This window comes from Ceratotherium simum, chromosome 6, assembly GCF_057802395.1.
Source record: "Ceratotherium simum simum isolate JZ-2026a chromosome 6, ASM5780239v1, whole genome shotgun sequence".
NCBI classification, from domain to species: Eukaryota; Metazoa; Chordata; class Mammalia; order Perissodactyla; family Rhinocerotidae; genus Ceratotherium; species Ceratotherium simum.
The window spans coordinates 55,072,885-55,093,929 of NC_141905.1; the positions used below are offsets into that span (position 1 = coordinate 55,072,885).

General features: G+C 41.1%; 1 protein-coding gene across 2 annotated transcripts in view; it reads left to right on the plus strand.

Annotated features, from left to right (window-relative positions):
- Positions 1 to 21,045, plus strand: part of PLCE1 (phospholipase C epsilon 1) — a 325,603-nt gene that overhangs the window by 268,861 nt on the left and 35,697 nt on the right. For both annotated transcript variants that reach the window (XM_087432292.1, XM_087432293.1), the window contains exons 17-21: positions 3,217 to 3,324; positions 4,434 to 4,550; positions 7,787 to 7,945; positions 15,987 to 16,116; positions 20,297 to 20,418. In XM_087432292.1, coding sequence (XP_087288418.1) covers positions 3,217 to 3,324; positions 4,434 to 4,550; positions 7,787 to 7,945; positions 15,987 to 16,116; positions 20,297 to 20,418 — 636 coding nt within the window. The remainder of the gene's footprint in view (positions 1 to 3,216; positions 3,325 to 4,433; positions 4,551 to 7,786; positions 7,946 to 15,986; positions 16,117 to 20,296; positions 20,419 to 21,045) is intronic.

Genomic DNA, 21,045 nt, shown 5'->3' on the forward strand with positions numbered 1-21,045 from the left:
TAATTAGGAAGGAGCTAGGCTAGATCCAGGGAATATAAGTGTGTGAGCGTGTGTGTGTATGAGTCCAAGTTTGAAAATTATAATTGTATTGTTCACACAAACCCAACAGACTTGAGGTTCATTTGTTCTCCAGATATCCCTCAAAGCATGGGTCAAATTTCTGTCCCAAATCTAGTATGAAATATGTATCTAGTATGGAATATGTATTTTAAAGATTTTATTTATTTTATTTTTTCCCCCCAAAGCCCCAGTAGGTAGTTGTATGTCATAGCTGCACATCCTTCTAGTTGCTGTATGTGGGACTCGGCCTCAGGATGGACGGAGAAGTGGTGCCTCCATGCGCACCCGGGATCCGAACCCGGGCCACCAGCATTGCAGCGCGCGCACTTAACCACCAAGCCACAGGGCCGGCCCTGGAATATGTATTTTAAATTCTAAAATATGAGACTTTTATTATGAAATGAAGATGTGTTCTTAGAGTAGTTGTGATTTTCCTTTTTTTTTTTTTTTGTGAGGAAGATCAGCCCTGAGCTAACGTCCGTGCTAATCCTCCTCTTTTTGCTGAGGAAGACCGGCTCTGAGCTAACATCCATTGCCAATCCTCCTCCTTTTTTTCCCCCAAAGCCCCAGTAGATAGTTGTATGTCATAGTTGCACATCCTTCTAGTTGCTGTATGTGGGACGTGGCCTCAGCGTGGCCGGAGAAGCGGTGCGTCGGTGCGCGCCCGGGATCCAAACTAGGGCCGCCGGTAGCGGAGCGCGTGCACTTAACCGCTAAGCCACGGGGCCGGCCCAAGTTGTGATTTTCAAATTAGGAGTTCTGTCAAGGGGCCTCAGCTGCTGACACTGAGATGAGCAAGCAGTCGAGTAGGGAGGGTCCCATATCCTGCCCCCACTGCAGCTGCAGGGCCTGCTCTTTTAGGTGCTTTATCCATTGGCCCTGCATTTGCACAGAGAATTCCAAGGTTAAAAGTAGTTTGAAATCCATTGTTCTAGGGAAAAGAAATGAAGCGTGTGTGTGCGTGTGTGTATGTGTGTGTGTGTTTCTCCCAAGAAAATAAGCAGGGACCAATGTCCTAGCTTTCATTCCTGCTTCACTTTCCTATTCGACTTCAAAGAGTTTTTTTTTTAACTCCTTAATATTACACCCCAAGTAGAGATTGTCACAGCCTTTAAATAAAGCACAAGAACCCCTCAAATAGATTCAGACATGATTAAACCTAGTATGAAGATCCCATTTCTTTTCTTTCTTACCACTCTCCCTCTCCCTCAGTCCTCCTAATTACCTCCTCACATTACTCTATGGGGCAGATGGGAAGTGAGAAAAAACTCTGTTATCACCCAGAATTTTTTTTTTTTTTTTTTTTTTTTTTTTTTTAAGATTTTATTTATTCATTTTTTTCCCCCCAAAGCCCCAGTAGATAGTTGTATGTCATAGGTTCACATCCTTCTAGTTGCTGTACGTGGGACTCGGCCTCGGGTTGGACGGAGAAGTGGTGCCTTGGGGCGTGCCCGGGATCCGAACCCCGGCCGCCAGCATCAGAGCACGCGCACTTAACCGCTAAGCCACGGAGCCGGCCCTCACCCAGAATTTTCAACCTTGGTTTTCCTTTTCTCTCCATATATGGAGTTCTTAATGTTACGCAGACTTTGATAAAGACTTTGGTCTTTTCATGCTGGAAAACCATCTAATCTGCTGCCAATTGGTGAATGTTCTTCCCGGTATGGCAGGCTCACTATAGAGATGAAGCAGCCCCATGTTGCAGCTGTCATATTACACAACAATCTCCAGCCCCAAGCAATATACCTGTAGATACTCTAGCTGGTGAAAGAAGCTGAAAGATAGCCTTGGGATTCTAGACAACAGAATCAGTCCACCTGGAAAGATTGGTTGCCCAGGAAGAATGGATGCTGCATACTGTGCTATGGGAAGAATCTAGCAAGTATCTCATCAAAAATACTTGGCCGGCCCCGTGGCTTAGTGGTTAAGTGCATGCGCTCCGCTGCTGGCGGCCCAGGTTCGATCCCGGGCGCGCACTGACGCACCGCTTTTCCAGCCATGCTGAGGCCGCGTCCCACATACAGCAACTAGAAGGATGTGCAGCTATGACCATACAACTATCTGCTGGGGCTTTGGGGGAAAAAAAATAATTAAAATTTTTTAAAAAATTAAAATAAGAGGGATTCCACTATCCGAGTTTCGTTGCAGCAACTCTAGTGGCCACTAGCCCCTAGTATTAGATTACTGTCACATGGGAATAATTATGTGGATTCTTAAATCAGTGGGTCAGCCTATTCACAGATATATCTGCCTCTTGGCTTGGGTTACCCTTTCAATATGTGGTAATCCTTTAGCATAGTCTACAGATAGATTCTCTGGAGGAAGAGGTTGCTCCAAGCAAACGTTACAGAGCTGCAACCCAAGCACATGTGTCAGGAGCTCTGCTTCCAACTCTAGATCTAGGATAGCAAATAAGTATCATCTCATCTGATTCCTTGGTAGTGTTTCCTGGAGCACTTTGCTGAAGAGTTCATGAGATTACATATCAAAGCTTAGGGGGCAAGTGTGCTGTGATTGATTACTGACATCTGCTGTGCGTATGAGAGAGGGGTGTTTATGGATTATTTGCCATCTCTGCTCTAGACACTGTTCTGGGATTAGACAGCAAAGCAAATCCTTGATAATTCTTTGTTGGTACTCTTCTTAAATGCTACATGTTCATAGCAAAAGGATTAGCTGGTGTCAGAATTTGCGTCTAAATGGAGGGGATTTTATGCTGAGTGCCTTCATATAATGTTTGGCCAGTTCATTTAGGAATCAGTGGCCTCATTTCCTCTGGGCTGCAGATTCAGCACCTTTACTTCCACTGACATCTGCCCAGATAGAGCACTAGCCTGGCTCTCTCATTTCAGGATATGCCATGTATAGGTCCCTTGAGAGACCAAAGTTTCTGGGGAAATGGTCAAATATTTTTGCTATCCAATTTTTCCTTCCAATAGTATTCAGCTCCGGTAAGCACTCTTTCCACCTTAATCTGTTCTCTCTGCACTGATTAATTGTGGCCTTTAGCCAAAATGCAATATTCATTTTAGATCTTATGACCTTGTGCATTAGCCCTGAATGTGAACACTGATATGCCGAAGCGTGTGCTGGGTTTATTTTGAGGCTTTATCTCCATTTGTTCCCGTGGGCTGGATTCATTCATTGATCACACAGGTCCTCCTGCAAGGCTGTAGGAGCATAGAGTTGGACTGCTGGGATGGAGATGATGGGATGCCCATCATTTATCACGGACATACACTGACAACCAAGATCCCCTTCAAGGTAATGCTTCATAACTTTCTTTATTCAAATCACAAAGTCGTTATCTTCATTCATCATTTGAATCAGTGATCCTACCAAATTATACCTTAGGTTAAGGGTTCTTATCCTGGGTCTGAAGACTTCCCGAAATTGTTTGCAGTATTGATTGTGTAGGATATGCACATATTCGTTTTTCTGGAAGTTGATCTAGAACTCTCATTAGATTCTCATTCAACCAAAGTTTAGTAACTATTACCTTAAATTAGTTATCATGTAATGATGTTGTTGCCATACATCATAAGATGATATATAAAAGGCAGGGGCTGTTCTCTTGCTGTAGGAATTAAAGGTCATTTGTCCTGGTGACCTGCTAACAAAGGCCAACATCATGTGTTAGGAGATGATTAAATAATTAACATTATAAAATAATGAGAATTGGTTCCACCCGGGGAGATTGGTCACTCAGGAAGACCGGTCTCATCGGATTTGTTTCAAATTTTAGGTAGTTTATTAGTTCGTTGTACAATTACTATCCTCATTCAGGGGGTCTTTGGCTATGTAACATCATTTTTCTCTGAACTGTGGCCAGCCTAGGAAGGAATACTGTTATTTCTGTCTTATATGTGGAGATGATGGCTAAAATGCATTTTCTCTTTTACTCATTTTTCTATGCAGCCCTCTTAAAACTCTTGTACTCTAGATTGAGGGAGGGAGTTAATAACTGGTTCACATATACCCCTAAATATATATGCCTTATTGCCCCAAGAAGATTATAAACTCCTTGAAAGCAGGAAAGTATCTTATGCCTCATTATTTTTGATGCTGTAACTAAACCAGTGTCTTTTACCTACAGTATACTCAATATATATATTGATTTGTTAAATTCACCATACTGATAGCTGTTCCTTATAGTATGTGAACAAAACTCAATATGAACAGTTTAATGTCTTTGTAAAAAATAGCCTTATCCTCTTACTTAACTTGAAAATACATTTGAAAAAGGTAAAAAACGCTTTCGCTAGAGTCTTCTGAAAACAACAAATTAAATGCTTTCTGTGGCTATAAGTACCTTGCCTTCTGGCGCCCTGGACAGATACCTGGATTCTAATGAGCTGTTTTGGCTCTCATAGGAGGTGGTTGAAGCCATTGATCGAAGTGCCTTCATCAACTCTGACCTGCCAATCATCATATCGATTGAGAACCACTGTTCATTGCCTCAGCAACGAAAAATGGCAGAAATTTTCAAGGTAAGCTTTTAGCTAAGAGGTAGGATGGTATCTTGGCCTTTGTCTTACAGCTGTAGTTGAGTTTTATGTGGAGCCACCAGGGACCACACCACAGCTGGACCTCAGCCATGAAGCAAATACAATTAGGGTCCCTCAGACTTGAGAAATGGGGGTGCCCTAGGAGCTTGGGCTCTCTCAAATGGTCCATGTTTTCAGCTGGAGTGATAGAAGCATTGTTCTGTGATCTCCTGGCTATTTTCAGAAAACCTTAGGAGATAAGGAGAGACCAACTCTCCAATATTTCTAGTACCACAAATCAGTGGTGTCAGGATGTCGCCTGTCAGTTGTATGTGGGAAAGCTGAACATATCTCAGGGCAAATAAGTCAAATCTTCTTGTGCCCACACTACAAATATGGGGATCCAAGTTGACAAAGAGCTTAGACTAGCCGGAATAGTTGCTATGTTAACACGGCCCTTCCCTATACAAAGGAACTGTATGCAGACAGATGTAGGGGCAAATATTCCATTATACTTCCCCTTCCACTGGTAGAGGCATTTATGGAAATATGGCTCTCAGTGGGAGGGAGGGGCACCACCTGGGGGAAGTGTCCCCAAATACTAATGCCAACAAAACTAATTAGCCTTTCATATTGTCTTTCCTTTGCCATCATTTACTAAACTTTTTTTATTGTATGTCCCTACCAGTAAAATGCTATAGCATGTATTCTTATTATACATTTATTGACTTATTTATAAATTATATACATATCCTACTTAAAATATTGTATACATTAATTAAAACGTGCAAAAAATAGAATATAAAAGTGAATAACATAGAGAGGGTGAAGTAAAGAATAATTTTTTAATACTGTTATTTATTAATGGTATAAAAACCCTTTTTGCTCTCATAAAAAAAATTAATTAAATTTATTATTTATTTATTACCTAAATTTTTAGTGGGAGTAATGTGATTGAATATGCTTCATTATTTTTGAAATGTTTGGTTTAAACTTTGTGATCAATGACTTGGATGTCTGGTTTTAAGTTTAGTTTATTATTTTGGTGTTTGGTTTTAATAGCTACGGTAGCTGATGAAGATACCGTAGAAAGATATATGTATCCTGATGGAAAAAGGGTGTCAGCTGTACTTGCCAAATCATGTACTCATTTCTCAAATCCATTAATGATGGAAAGGGTTTTGTTGAAATTTGGCTAGACAATTGGTATGTTTCCTGGTGTCAATCAATTTTTCTTAGAACTTATTGAAAAGGTGTTGCCTTTTATATTTTTAGCAAGTGAGTTCAAACTCCACTATAACCCTTCATTTGGAAGATTTCTTGTATTATTTTTTGTGTGTGTGTGAGGAAGATCAGCCCTGAGCTAACATCCATGCTAATCCTCCTCTTTTTGCTGAGGAAGACTGGCTCTGAGCTAACATCTATTGCCAATCCTCTTCCTTTTTTTTTCCCCCCAAAGCCCCGGTAGATAGTTGTACGTCATAGTTGCACATCCTTCTAGTTGCTGTATGTGGGAGGCGGCCTCAGCATGGCCAGACAAGCAGTGCGTCGGTGAGCGCCCAGGATCCGAACCCAGGCCGCCAGTAGCGAAGCGCACACACTTAACTGCTAAGCCACGGGGCCGGCCCTGGAAGATTTCTTAACCATTAGAAAATCTGCTTCCAAGTTTCTTAAGTGTGCATATATGAGAGTTTTTATGTTAACACACATTGTTTCCTACAACAAAATCACATCACAATGGGAATATTTTTAGACATCTTCTTTTAAAATATCCTTTCCAGACCACAAATTGCATCTAAAAAGCAATTACTTTCTCACTCACTATTAGAACATTACCCTGGGCCAGCCCCGTGGCTTAGCGGTTAAGTGTGCGTGCTCCGCTGCTGGCAGCCCGGGGTTCGGATCCCGGGCACGCACCGACGCACCGCTTTTCTGGCCATGCTGAAGCCGTGTCCCACATACAGCAACTAGAAGGATGTGCAGCTATGACATACAACTATCTGCTGGGGCTTTGCGGAAAAAAAAAGAGAAGGACTGGCAATAGATGTTAGCTCAGGGCCGGTCTTCCTCAGCAAAAAGAGGAGGATTAGCATGGATGTTAGCTCAGGCTGATCTCCCTCACAAAAAGAAAAAAATAATAAAAAAATTTAAAAAAATTAAAAAAAAAGAACATGGCCCTTATCATATAGGAACAGATTAAAAGTGATTTTATTATTTATATTATTATTATTATCTGATAACAAAATACTGGCACCACTGTAAACACAGAAAAAGTCAGAAATTTTAGGACACTTTTTTTTAAAGAAAAATGCATAACAGCTTTAACTACTTTTTCATGATATAAAGTGTGAACTTCTATGTGGTATAAAAGATTTTCATAGTCACTTTTCATCTCATTATAAAATAGTTTCAAGAAAAGTCTTTTTATGAAATTAACCACAGTGGTGACACCCAAACTGCAATCATCTCAATAAGCTGGTAGCAAACAAAGGTGTGAGGGACCCACTGTCGGTCCCTCAGCATCAGGAGACTCCCCCTTGTATCTCAGGGACCTTCAGGAACCAGCACCTGACATATCAACTGGTCCAACATACAGATGGAGTGAGGGCGCCATTTTCAATCTGTACATTAAACATTAATAAGCTTCAATTTTTGTTCTTTTTTAATTAAAAAATAGCTAGAAATAGAAATTGCCATATTTTCCACCCTCACCCCAGTGGATCATCCTCTGCCTACCCCCACTACCCACCTCCTTGAAGGACACACCTTCCATTTTGGAAACCAGTATTCAGAAAATCTTTGTGAGAATGGTGTCTGCAGTTCTTTATACCAAATGGTAGCAAATTCTCTCTATTATCTTTCAGCTTTCTCCCCACTCCCTACCTACTTCAAGGTTTCCATCTTTTTTACTTCTTACCCACTTCTGAAACAGACTACATTCTACAAACCACAGCCTCTAACTGCATCTCTGTTTTCTTCTTTAGTACATCAGACCCCAGATCATTTTCCAAAATAGTTAGAGCTGGCCCCACCTGGAAAGTGGCCTAGACTCTCCTCCTGGCCTGCTATCCCCCTCCCTTCCTTCCAGTAAGACTATTGTTGGGGGGGCGTGGGGGGGGGCACAACTTCATTCCTATTTCCTCTTCCTAGGATTTTTTAAACAATTCAACTAGGCTGAAGTATCTAGTTGAATTATAGATAAAAGTCATTGATTATGTGTTTTTCTTTATTCTTTTTAGACCGTGCTTGGAGAAAAACTGGTGGCTAAATTCTTATTTGAGAGTGATTTCTCAGATGATCCAATGCTTCCCTCACCTGACCAACTTAGAAGAAAAGTGCTTCTTAAAAATAAGAAGCTAAAAGCCCATCAGACGCCAGTGGATATCTTAAAGCAAAAGGTACTCTCCACTTGTTAAAGAGGCTATGGGTATGCTGTGTGCCCAGAACAAAGAAATTGATGTCATTCTAAGCTTTCAGATGACCTGGTGGGAAACCAGTGTTTGAAGATTGAGTTTCCTTGAATGATACATTTGATTTTTGGCTTTTCATTTAATGGACCAATAAATATTCTCATCCCACTCACCTAAAATTTTATTTTGTAAAACTGACTTCCCATGTAGAATGTACCTCTCTTATTTAGTTTACTCTGAGCAAGATAATGTGTGACTCTTGTCTCTAGACCTGGGCTTCATGGCTGTCAATCCCACAGTGGTTGCCATAGTCCCGTGTAGGGAGAGCCCCCTGTAGGGAGAGCCTCCTGTAGGGAGAGCCCCCAGTAGGGAGAGCACTTGGACATGGGGCTGTGATTCCTGAGGTTGGTGGTGGAACCCCAGTAGCAGCAGCCCTGTGGTCCCAGCATGGAATTTGGCAGAGTGTATCACTGTAGCATGTGGACTCTGAGGCACTCCCAACCCACCTCACCCATGAAAATCTGCATGCCAAGTACCACAAACCCACCTGTGTAGGATGGCCGTCAGCCCGAGGATCCCTGATAAAGTTTAGGTCCAGGACCACAAGTCCATATGCCAGGTTGCGCTTACTTATCCCACAGAATGACAGCTGCCAAAACTCTTTATCCTATTTAAGAGGGTGCTGTTGGCCCTAAGACACCAGTTTTGAAACTTACAGCAACCAAGAGTTGCTGCATGAACCTCAGTACCCTGCAGGGGTAGAATGGTGCAGCTCCAGCAGTGGGGACAATCTAGAGCTAAAACTAGATTGCATCCTATAGCTTTTAATCTCTCTCTGTGCTATCACCTCCTAGCCTCCAAGCTCTACACCAGTCCTGCTTTAGTGATTCCCAGAGAAAAGAGAAGTCAGCAGAAGGCTTCTATGAGCCCAGCATATTTGGAACCTTTGCCCTAAGTCATTAATAAAAATGTTAAGTCAAATTGAGTCAAGTGTCCAGTTTGACCTAGTTGAGTAGTCAATTTGGTAGTAGTCTAAAAACTCTAATTTGTAGAACTCACAGGTAGGGCCTGAGTTTAAAGCTGAATGATATATAGCATGATGTTGGAGAAAGAGCATTAGGTGGGGAGCCAAGATACCAAGTTCTAGCTGCCAGCTCTGTCACAAACCCTCCATGTGACCATGGGCCAGTCAGTCTTTCTGGGCCTCCATTTCTCCATCTATAAAATGGGAATGTTAAGGTAACTAGCCTCAAAGGACCCTTCTGGCGCTAAAATCTCACAATATCTCTCCCAAGATGAATCATGAGACCCCTGTCAGAATTGCAGACACTCTGTAAACATAATATTATCCCACTTCTCAGGCTCTATTTCCAGTGTTTCTTGCCATTCTAGAACATTACTGCTTCTCTGAGGGGCCCCTTGGAGCATCCTGTCATCTGCTGTTCTAATAAATATAGGGAGTTCCCAGATTGTCCAGCTCACCCACAACGGGATTCCAGGTGGCCCAAAGTCCGGGCTGAGTTTTAGGGGCTAAGGTTATATCACCTAGTAACCCCAGTGATCCACCAAAAGCCCACATTGTTTCACTTGTTCTCAGAGTGGAGAAGGAAGGTGAGGCCAGAGGCTCCATCATCTTTAGACTTACCCTTCTGAGCAGAAAAGCAGATATTTACAGAAAGGACCCTAAACCAGTCCAGCCTCGCAGATCCCTATGATCTGATTTGCCCTAACTAGAGCAGCTCAAAGTTATCATGGATCCTCCAGACCTATGGTCTTCAAACTTTTTTTGCTCAAGTATCCCTTCAAAGAATTTTGAAAAACTATGTACCTCTCTCATCCATTTTCCCCCTCATACATTTTTAAGGTGACATTAAAAATTTTATCACAAGTTTCAACAATTACAAAGGATATTTTTTCAGACGTATTAATTATTATACATAAATATATTATAGATAAAATAAATTATATACAAATATAATGTACAAAAACAGTCCTCATAAATAAATCAGCCCAGTCAGCCAGACTTACTTTTGGTCAGAAAAAGTCTGACTTTATTTTTTCAATTTAAATAAACATTCTATTATCATCCCTATGATGACCATCTCACTTTTGAATTTTAGTTCTAAGATCGATGGATGGATGGACAGACAGAAGATAGCAGGAAGGGAAGGGAAGGGAAAAGGAAGAAAAGGGAAGGGAAGAGAAAGGAGATGGATGGATGGATGGATAGATAGACAGACAGATAGATAAGGCATGGAGCCTTGTTCATGTCTTGTGCCTGGATGAAATAAGATGCTCTCCTCTTTAGTTTCTCAAGACTCTCTCAGGAGCTCTACATTCTCAAATGTGCCTTTGCTGCCTTGGGTGGTTTTTCACCTCATCTTGTGCATCATAGTAAGATCGTTGATCGATAGTGAGAGTTGTTTTCTTTTGTCAAGTGGGAGAAGTGCAATTATGAAAAGAAGATGGGAAGGGAGAACTAGCCGACCATAAGCTTGTTCTCAGGCAGGACTATTTATAAAAAAGTACACGTAGATGTTGAAAATCTTGAATCTAGAAATTGATTCCTTTAAAAATATATGAACCAGCACATCCCTAGAAGACTGTGCATACCCTGGAGGTACACATTACCCAATTCGAAGATCACACACAGCTCTATGCCAAGAGTTACAACATCAGCCACCTTCAGGGATCAAGCGGGAAACATAAATATGAGGAGCCAGCTGGATATATGACAGTTGGAAGTGGTGAGGACAGGAGTGGAGTGTGCTTGCCCCCATAAATGAACAGCTCTAATTAAATTCTTTTTAAAACACTGCACCGGCCAAAGAAGTCTGGTCTGGAGGTGAAGTCTGCCCTGAGGACCACCAGTTTGAGACCTCTGCTAGGTCTACCTTTGTCCAGATCTACACTCTCAAAGCTGCTCCAGAAGGCCTGGCGTTTACTTGGGTTCCAGAGACCATGAAACCTATGCTGATGGGCTTTGTTATGAAGTCAATTGACTAAAATATTAGCTTGTGTTCTCTAATGCCTGGCCTTCCTGAATTGCTGCATCAGTAACTGACTACCCAGCACTGGGCGCTTTTTCTTCTATACCACTGTTCCTCCGTGCTGTTTTCTTTATCCAGCACCTACTGCCCACTCCTCACTGCCAAGCAGATGCAGCTGCCCTGTGCATACCTCTATGGCCTTCAAAATGTGTTTGAATGTTCTCGTAGCTGTTGCCTTTCCCATTCTTGGCACAGTCATTTGCAGTTACTTATACAGCCTCCATTCCACTGACGAATAGATCGTGTTGTTACAGAAGTCTGCTTTCTGTTGAGCCCAAATCTTCCTTCCTGGTCCTCCTACTCTTTGGCACTGCTTCTTCCCTCTGCACAGACTAACTGTATATCTAGAAAGCGAACATGTGTCTCCCCACCAGCTTTTCTCTTCTCCAAGCTAAACATTCTTGTTGTGTCAACTGTTCCTCACAGGACATGGCTGCTAAGACTCTTCACTTTCCATTAAGAATATTTTGGATATTCTTAAATTTGTGGATATTCTTGAATTTGTCAATCTTAAAACATGATTTCCAGAACGAAGCCAATGCTCCAGACAGGGTCTCACAGCACGAGGACAGTGAAACCATCACCTCTGTTAATTTGAACTTTATACCTCAGTTAATGCAGCCTAGGACTAGTCTCACTTTTAAAATTCTGTAGCACACACCAGGCTCATGTTGAGTTTGTGGAAAATGAAAAGAGTTCAGTTATTTTCACATGGGCTGTTCTTATGTCTAGTCTCTTCATTGTTCCAGGTTTACAGTTAGTTTTAACCTTTCGTGTGCAGGAGCCTCGCATTTATCTCTTGTGTTTGCTCTTCTTGGTTTTGCTATGTTATTGCAGCATACCAAGTTCTTTGTGAATTTCAACATCTGTCATCCAGTGTATTTATTAGCATTTTTTCAAATTGTGCCTTCATCCCAAGTTGACCTTGAGCCAGACGGCCAAGTGGAGAGCCCTGTGGCCCTTCGTACAGAGCCCCCTGGAGTTTAGGTATGAGCACCCCTGCCTGGTGCTCTCCTCTCTCACAGGCTGCATTTCTCCATTCTGCTTCAACGTCTTTATTTATAGAATAGAAAACTGAGGGCTGGCCATTTATGTAACTTTCTCAAAGCCACCCAGCTCATAGTGGCAGAGCTAGGATTCATATTCAGGCCTTCAGGAAAGACCTTTTCAAAGGCAATACAGAAGTCAGAATACATTGATGGGAATCACTGGGGCACTTTTAAAAACATAGATTCTTAGGTCCCAGAGCTACCCAACTAAATCAGAATTTCCACAAGGAAGGCTTGGTAATCTGTTTATTTAAAAATAATTCTTGTCATCATGGAAGTTTAGAAACACTGCTTATCTGTTGTTTCCCACAAAGTGAGTTACCTTATCCAAAAAGTCTAATGAGGTTACTGTGTGGGAGATTTGTTCTTAGTAAACTCATGCTAACTCTTGCTAACTGCCCCTTTTTCTGTGTTCTCACAACCAACTAATTAATAATCCATGCTGAAATTTTGTCAGGTATCACCTTGACACTTCCTACCGTATAATTTCTACAACTTACCTCCTCCTCATTTTAGAAAAATGGGACAACGTAATCCCATTTCCAGTTTTTTAAGATCACTTCCAACCCCCATGATTTCTGGAGAGTACTGACAATCATATCTGCAGGCCTCTTAGTGGCCTGGCAGGTTGTGGGTCTGGACCTAGTGATCTGAGTTCACACGACACCAAGTGAATGAATGCCTAGAGCGCCAGTGTGCACAGACCCAACCCCTCATTTAGAAGGCCTGGGTCATTTCCACGCTAGGAACTCACCCTTAGCAAGGATGGATTGACTCAGAGCGGGATTTCTTAAGCCCTCCATCTGCCTCAGGCTAGTGCTAAGGCTCTCACAGAGGCCCTGTAGCTACACCCCACCAGAAGTCCAGTGTTCCAACCTTGGTCTCCTGAATTCCAACCTGCTAGATTCACACGATTCACACCAGATGACAGGCACTGTGCTAGGTGCTGGGGCAACAGAGCAGAGTAAGACATGGCTCCTGTCTAGACCCATCTGAGCCAGTCTCCTCATCTGACCCCTCCCTCTAACCCCTGACCTATATCTAAACTGCTTTTATTCAAGGGCTGGGGTCCTGTTTTTCTGCCGCAGAAAAACAAAGAATAAGGATGTCAGCTCTTGGCTGTTCATTTGGCCACCTCTCCCATACTTCATGCACTGGTGGAAGTATTTGAGCATCTAACGGACCTTGGCGCTCCACCTTCTGACGTTGCTAGTCTCTGGGTCTTTGAATAGCACCGCTCCTACCATACAGTTCTCACACATTTCTGCCAGTGGGCCTACCAGGCTCCTTGCATCATCATTCTTGACACTTGGCTCTACCTTGAATGCTTGCTGCGTCAAGGCCTTTCTCTTATCCGTGACAAATAGACTTGCTTTTGTGACTCATTTGTGCCTAGAGCAGATTTCCCAAAGTTTTGAAGAATGCTAATCCTATGAGACACTCTGAAAAAATAAAAATAAAAATTCCCTGGTTCAATAAGCATGGGAAATGCTGCACTGGAGATCTTTGAAGAATCATGATGTCCTTGAGCGTGTTAAATGAAGGCTATGTGAAACTCTGTAGTAGAAATGTGTTTCAGTTTGTTTAAGCTGCTGTTTCCAAACTTCCATTGTGTTTTGTGGTTACTGTAATTGTCATTTTTTACATAACAGCTATTAACACTCATGGAGATAGTGTTCCATAAAACCCACTTTGAGAAATCCCAGCCTAGACATCGTTCAATTATCTAGAGTGGACTGCATTGTAAAATATGTATCTGGATATAGATATAGCCTAAATTGTATCTTCCTTAGATACACATTTTTATTATAAAGGTAATATAACCACATTTCAGGCAGCTTAGGGAATAGACTATTTTATTTATTTATTTTTTTGTGTGTGAGGAAGCTCATCCCTGAGCTAACATCCATGCTAATCCTCCTCTTTTTGCTGAGGAAGACCGGCCCTGAGCTAACATCCACTGCCAATCCTCCTCCTTCCTTTTTTTTTTCCCCAAAGCCCCAGTAGATAGTTGTATGTCATAGCTGCACATCCTTCTAGTTGCTGTATGTGGGACGTGGCCTCAGCATGGCCAGACAAGCGGCACGTCAGTGCGCGCCCAGGATCCGAACCCTGGCTGCCAGTAGCGGAGCGCACGCACTTAACCGCGAAGCCAGGGGGCCGGCCCGGGAATAGACTATTTTAAAACATACATAGTTCCAAGGCCAAACACAACCTGTATTACAGGGATTCTTCACCTTGGTAATATCCACAGATAGAATTCAGGGGGTCCATGAACTTAGATGGAGAAAAAATTACATCTTCATTTTCGCTAACCTCTAGCTGAAATTTAGCATTTCCTCTGATTATAAATGTAGGGAACAAACCACAGAAATGTTGGCAGTACCTATGTCTTTTTCACCAATAGAAATCACAGGTTTTTCATATTATATCACAGTAGTTGCTAATAGCTCCAAGAATTATGCTCATCACTATTTCAAAAGCGTTACAACCTACCATTATATATTTTTTACTGTGTTAACGAAGAGACATATATTCCTATAGCACAAATTTAATTTTTCAACATGTGATAACTGTATTCAACATTCTTTTTTTCCTTTGTAACCTTATATATTTTATTTTATGTATTTAAAACATCATTCTGAGAAGGGATCCTACCTCATCAGACTGCCAGAGGGGTCTATACCACAAAACAGGTCAAGAATCCCTGCTGTATTAACATTTAATATCTAGCCTTGGGGCCGGCCTGGTGGCGTAGCGGTTAAGTTTGCGCACTCCACTTTGGTGGCCTGGTGTTCATGGGTTTGGATCCCGGGCGTAGACCTACACACCACTTGTCCAGCTATGCTGTGGTGGCATCCCACATACAAAATAGAGGAAGACTGGCACAGATGTTAGCTCAGGGCCAATCTCCCTCACCAAAAGCAAACAAACAAATATCTAGCTTTTTTATGCATGTCATTTTATATTATTACAGTCAGTATATATATACAGAGAGATATATAGATCCTGAACAACGGATATAGAATTGTATATATTTACATGTATACATGTATATATTTACATGTACAAATATTGTATACACATACACAATTCTGTATCCTTTGTTCAGTAAATATATATCAGAATTATTTTTTCATGTCTCATTCTCTCAAGCAGATACACCATAGTTTACTGACTCCATTCCTCCATTGTTGAACTTTTAGATTGTTTCCTGTTTTTAATTCACGCAAGTAACTTTTCCTATATTTCAGATTATTTCCTTATGTGAGGTTCCCAGACCTCTATTTATTCTTGTGTCCTGTGATGTCCCATCACAGTAATTCTAGTCAGATGTAGAGGCACGTGACCTCCCTGGCAGCACACATCAAGTTTTTGGAAGTTTCTAAGCCTATTTTGTTAATCTGATTTATGGTTCAGATAAAGTCTGTTGAAAAACTTTATTTAAACCAACAACTATTCTTTTGGTCTCTGTGTCCATAGGGATTCTAACATTTTTCTCAAGGTCAGAGGCCTTTAGATATTATTTTAAGAAGGGAAAAAAACTGTTTCTAGCAGAGATTTACTTTTCGAAATTGATGGACCGATTCACGCCTTCATCATTTGGGATTGGTGGTGGTTCTCTGAAACACCAAGGTTTCTCCCAGAGGGTTTGCCCCAAGGAAGCCAGATGGCTGGGCACCACACTCGAATTCCTTGAGATTGTTTCTAAAAGCTCTGGGATTCCTCCTGTAAGAGTGTTAACTTTTGCCCAAGTATTAACCTTGTACTTCAAGTGAATTTAGATTTTTTTTCCTTTCCCAAATGAATCAAAATAGGATAAGCCACTTTTAATGACTGTAGTAAACATTAGATGATCATTTTGAAAGCTATAAATGGAAGTTCAGAAGCTTAGCATCTGCAGTCTTTAATTATTGATTTATCTTACAGGCTCATCAGTTAGCATCCATGCAAGCCCAAGCTTATAATGGTGGGAATGCCAACCCTCCACCTACTAATAACGAGGAAGAGGAAGATGAAGAGGATGAATATGATTATGACTATGAATCCCTCTCTGATGGTAAGAGAAACAGAACCCTATGCTGTGCACAGGGAAGTGCCTGGATGATTTTCTGTTGGTTTTATTGGTGTCTTTTTTTTTTTTCCCAAAAATATGTCTGGCACTCCATAGACTAACAATACAGATTATAGTAATATTATCCAAGAGTTTCTGAATCCTGCCACTTAGTGAGGAGGCCCAAGCAAGGAAAGGGATCTGTTAGCCACTACAGCCACCACCCAAGGAAAGAAGAAGGAGGAGGGTGTGGGATGCACTACAAGGGTCAATCGTAAATGAGTTTCTCGAGGAGGAGGTGGAATTACAGCCGAGAGACCCCATTCTCACCTGTCAGTTTCTAGCATGGCTGATCCTCTTGGCAGGAATTGTAGACTGTAGCTGAATCTTTTCCCTCTCCTGCACCGCCTGCAGGGGGCAGCATCACGTTTCTGTGCTCTTTGCTTCTTCCTTTCACTGCGTTCACTTCTGCTCTAGGAGTATGGAAAAGAAAGAAGCATCATTTCCCTTCCCTCCTTACCCTGGTTCTCACATTGCTAAGCCAACCAGACATTTATTTGCTTCTGGCCCCATCAAAGGGACAAAATATGGGTGATGGCTAATGGTGCAATACAAAAAGTCACATGAGTGATGTAATCTACCGATTACCGGTGAAGGATTCTTCTTATATGAAAATTAGGTTTCAGGTGTGTTTCATTTGCACTAAATTAGTGTCATTTGTTATAGATTACAAAATGTCTTCTCAGGTACCATTGCTGATGATAGTCTGTTTATTTTGGCAACTTCTGAAAGAAAACAATGTAGTAATGAAAAATGCCAAAGTTTCTATTTACTTAAACATTACATATGTAGAAAATATTACTTCTGTGTAAGATAATTGTTTTGATAACAAGCAAATATGCTCAGACCAGCAATCATTTACTGTTGGCATTAAGACAGCCAAGCTACCCTCCTCTCACGCTCTAGGATTCTCCTAGTCACGTTCAGTTCCATGAGCCTCCATCGTGGCCAGCAGTTACAGTCCAGTCTCTTTCTGCCCCCAAATACAATACTAGTCTATGTCCATTTAATATGTGTCGTTAGTAATAGTTGATTGCTTCATACCATCAACTAAAAGCCGATTTACTTGACCTGAAATCCCATGAGATAATACAAGGGGCATATTCTCTGATGGAGAGAGAGAGAGGGGAAGAAAATGAAAAAGAGTCATGATAATTTCTTGTATCCTATTCCTGAAACATTGTGGGAATATGAATATTTTTGTATTGACTTATTCTTCCCTATGGATCTCTACTACAGTCGTGGTGATGTTGTCCCATAGAAGAACAAATTTATTCAGATAAGAAATGAAGGGGCCGGCCCCTTGGTGTAGCAGTTAAGTTCGCACGCTCTGCTTCAGTGGCCCGGGGTTTGACGGTTCGTATCCCAGGCGTGGACCTACTCACCGCTCATCAGGCCATGCTGAGGTGGCGTCCCACATAGAAGAGCTCCAGCCCTACAACTATGATACACAACTATGTACTGGGGCTTTGGGGAGAAAAAAGAAAAAAGGGGAAGATTGGCAACAGATGTTAGCACAGGGCCAATCTTCCCCCCCCCGAAAAAAAAAGAAAGGAATGAAAACCACATTTAAGAAATCAATCAATCCAGATGTCATTTACCCCTGTAAGAAGTTAATACATTGGAAGATAAACGCACTCTATCATAAAGTACTCCTGTGTTTCTTCTGTACTTTTGAGAACAGGAAAGGAGAAGGCTTTTCTTAATTATTAGTAGTATTATTATAGGAATTTTTGATATGCAAATAACAAAATGAACAGATAGAGGAAGTATCTTTCTGATTTATTTTCGGTTAGGAGAGTAAAATTTAAACCCTACTCCACTGAATTTCTATGATAGTTGCATGCTTTTTTAAAACCCGCATGTTCTAAGGTAAGGTATACATGGAAAGGGTCCCCACCGGGTTCTGCTCGAGTGCACTGTGAGACCTTGGGCAATGTTCTGTCACCACTCTACGCCTTAGGTCCCTTAGATGTGTAACGAAAAGGCTCTGTTGCGTGTCGGCTGATCTCCCTTCTTCTAGCACTATCATCTATGATCTATGACAACTTAAGTCCACTGCCACCCCATGATTATTTCCCATTTCGTTGGAAGATTCCTCTGACTGGCTGGTCCCAAACAGACCTTGTTGTTATGCTGTGACTCGTTTGAGCTCGTTGTATTAAGGCTTCCTTATGCCACTGTTAAATGCCCTTTCAGTCTTGCACTTTTGGTAGTGGTTTGTGGTGCCTTGCTCATCTCTGCTTCCCTGTACCATCTTCACTTTCTGCAACTGAGATGAGAAGAAAATAGAAAGCTACCTGCTGTGGGTAGGACCATTGCTAGCTTCTTAGAGGGACCCCACAGATTTCTAAGCTTCTTGTAATGATGGGTCCTTCTGAGGATGAGATGTAGGAAGCTGTGACCAGAGAAATAAACATGCTCTCAAGTTTTTACATAAAATTTCAGGAGTTTTCACAGACCTTCTGAAGCTCTCGCAGGCATCCCAGGTTAAGAGCCCATCTCTCGAGTCTGGCTGTCCCAGTTTATCTCTGTGAAAGCTCTAGTCCTCAGTTTTCACATCTATGAAATGAGAGAATTAGTCTAAAGCCTCTTTTGCCTATAAAATGTGATGATTTCTAGCCACAAAGTTACTTCCAGAAAATCTAAAGGAAGTTGCAAATGAGGCTTATGTATTTCAGGAACTGGTACTGTGCCTTTTGGCCAACAAGTTCTTAATGAATATTTAATTACATTTCATTAAGTAAATATGGATTAATTTTTTCACAACCTTGCTGTTTTTTCTTGACTAGCTTTGAACGTACACTAGAGCACAGATTTCAATTTGCAACTTATGACATATTCTATGACAATGCATGATTCTAATGAATTAATTTCTATGCATTTGACACAATCTATTACTGGGAGTATTACAGTCAGTAACTGCAAATATGGAACGTGAATCTGGCCGCCTGATTAACATTAATAATGTGTGCACTTCTTTTGTTACTAGCCCTTGTGTCCCTTAATAGTCAAAATGTTACATTGATGGAAGATTTCTTGTTTCATTTACCTTATAATCTAAGCTGTTGTTATTTATGCTTTGCTTTGTACCTTAGTTTAACTTATCTGGCTTTGTGTCTTATTTTCCTTACTTTCATCCCTTTCTGATTCTGTTTTTCTGTAGCAGATGTCCTTACTGCTTCTCCTGCTCCTAACAGTCAGGAAGGTAAAGCCATTTGAACTGGCATTTTAACTGCATGAATGTCGGTGTTCTGTTTCCAATTTCTTAGGCCTGATTAGCATGAAGTTGCCACACTTATATGAATAAAAATGTAATAAAATGATTGATCTCATTTATTTCTTGGCAGTCTGCATGCCCTGATTTGATATAAGGAAATTTTGGTGTAAGTATTTGTGGTGATGACATAGTAAATCTGGAGTGAGAATTGAGCTTTTTGTTTTTCGTTTTAAAAGAATGTAATCATGATATACCTCTAACCCGTTTAATGTAATTTTGAATAGATATACCAAAATAAGAGCAAAGTATAAGATTATCTGTCATCTTTTAGATATTTTTAGATATATTTTAATTCCTATCCTTAAGATTTTCACTTAATAAATTGATAAACAATTCTGAAAACTTTACTTTCCAATTAAGTATAATTGTGAAAACTGCATTGCAAATAACAATGTCTTTTTTCCCCTGGTTTTGACATTTCAAGACGTAAATGAAGCTGGTAGCTTCCTTTTAAAGTGAGAGTGATTAAATCGTGTATGCACCATTTAGAAGTGCTTCAACCACCAAATCCTTCCCAAACCTGTGAGCTGAGAGCTTCTTGACATAGGGTATCTTCCATAATGTTGGCACAATTCCAATCATCTGTATGAAAATGAGCCTTCACATTTAGATTATGTGTATATGGTACCAAAACTACTGGTAAATGAGTCCATTCAATCAAAAATAAACACATCATTTAACAAATTTTAAAAATTATACTTCAAGCCATCATTTTGGTAACATGTAGCTAGAGCCTCCGTCTTACAGATAAGCACAAGTGTCTGAATATCCTTGCAATGATGTAGACGTAGCCCTTAAGTGAAGCATTTGGTTCTTGTTCACTGAAGCCTGCCAACTCATTTTCAGACAACATTCTGGAAGACAGACCTGAAAATAAATCATGTAATGACAAGCTTCAGTTTGAGTATAATGAAGAAATCCCCAAGAGGATAAAGAAAGCAGATAACTCTGTTTGCAATAAAGGAAAGGTAGGTGAATAGTTTCTGTTAAATTGCGCTTGGACCATGGTACTCTTGTCAGTTTCACTCCCTCCCTATCCCTTGCCTTCACCTTTCCCCTCTCTTTCCCTTAGATGCCAAAGCCCACGTGGTGATGATTTGGGACACCCACCTGCCATTTGTAGGGGGTTAGTCATTGATTCATCCACAGTACCTGCTGAAGGTGTACTGTGGGGCAGGCACTGAGGTGCTACCAGAGGTGGTTTAGTGATGAAGACAAACATGTAAAGAGTGCTTGTGGATAAGTACAAAGAGCAGTGATCACACAGTGTTATTTGAGTGTGAGGGAATATGATGGTGGAAAAGGAAGATTTGGCCAAGCAGACAAAAACAGGGCATTCAGGCCAAGAAGACAGCCTGCTACGTTCATGAAATTGCTAGAAGTTTTAAAGGTGTTTGGGATGACCAAAAAGATAAACAGGGCCCAGCTTGTGAAGTGTTAACAGAGGGATGACACTGAGAATAGAAAGACAAATGAAATACCCAAACCCCACCTTCAGGTGCCTCACAGTTTGCAGACTCTGAGCAAATCTACAGACATAGTTGCAGTGACATTGTTGGAGAACAAAATAATAAAATATGTCAAAAATTTGAGCC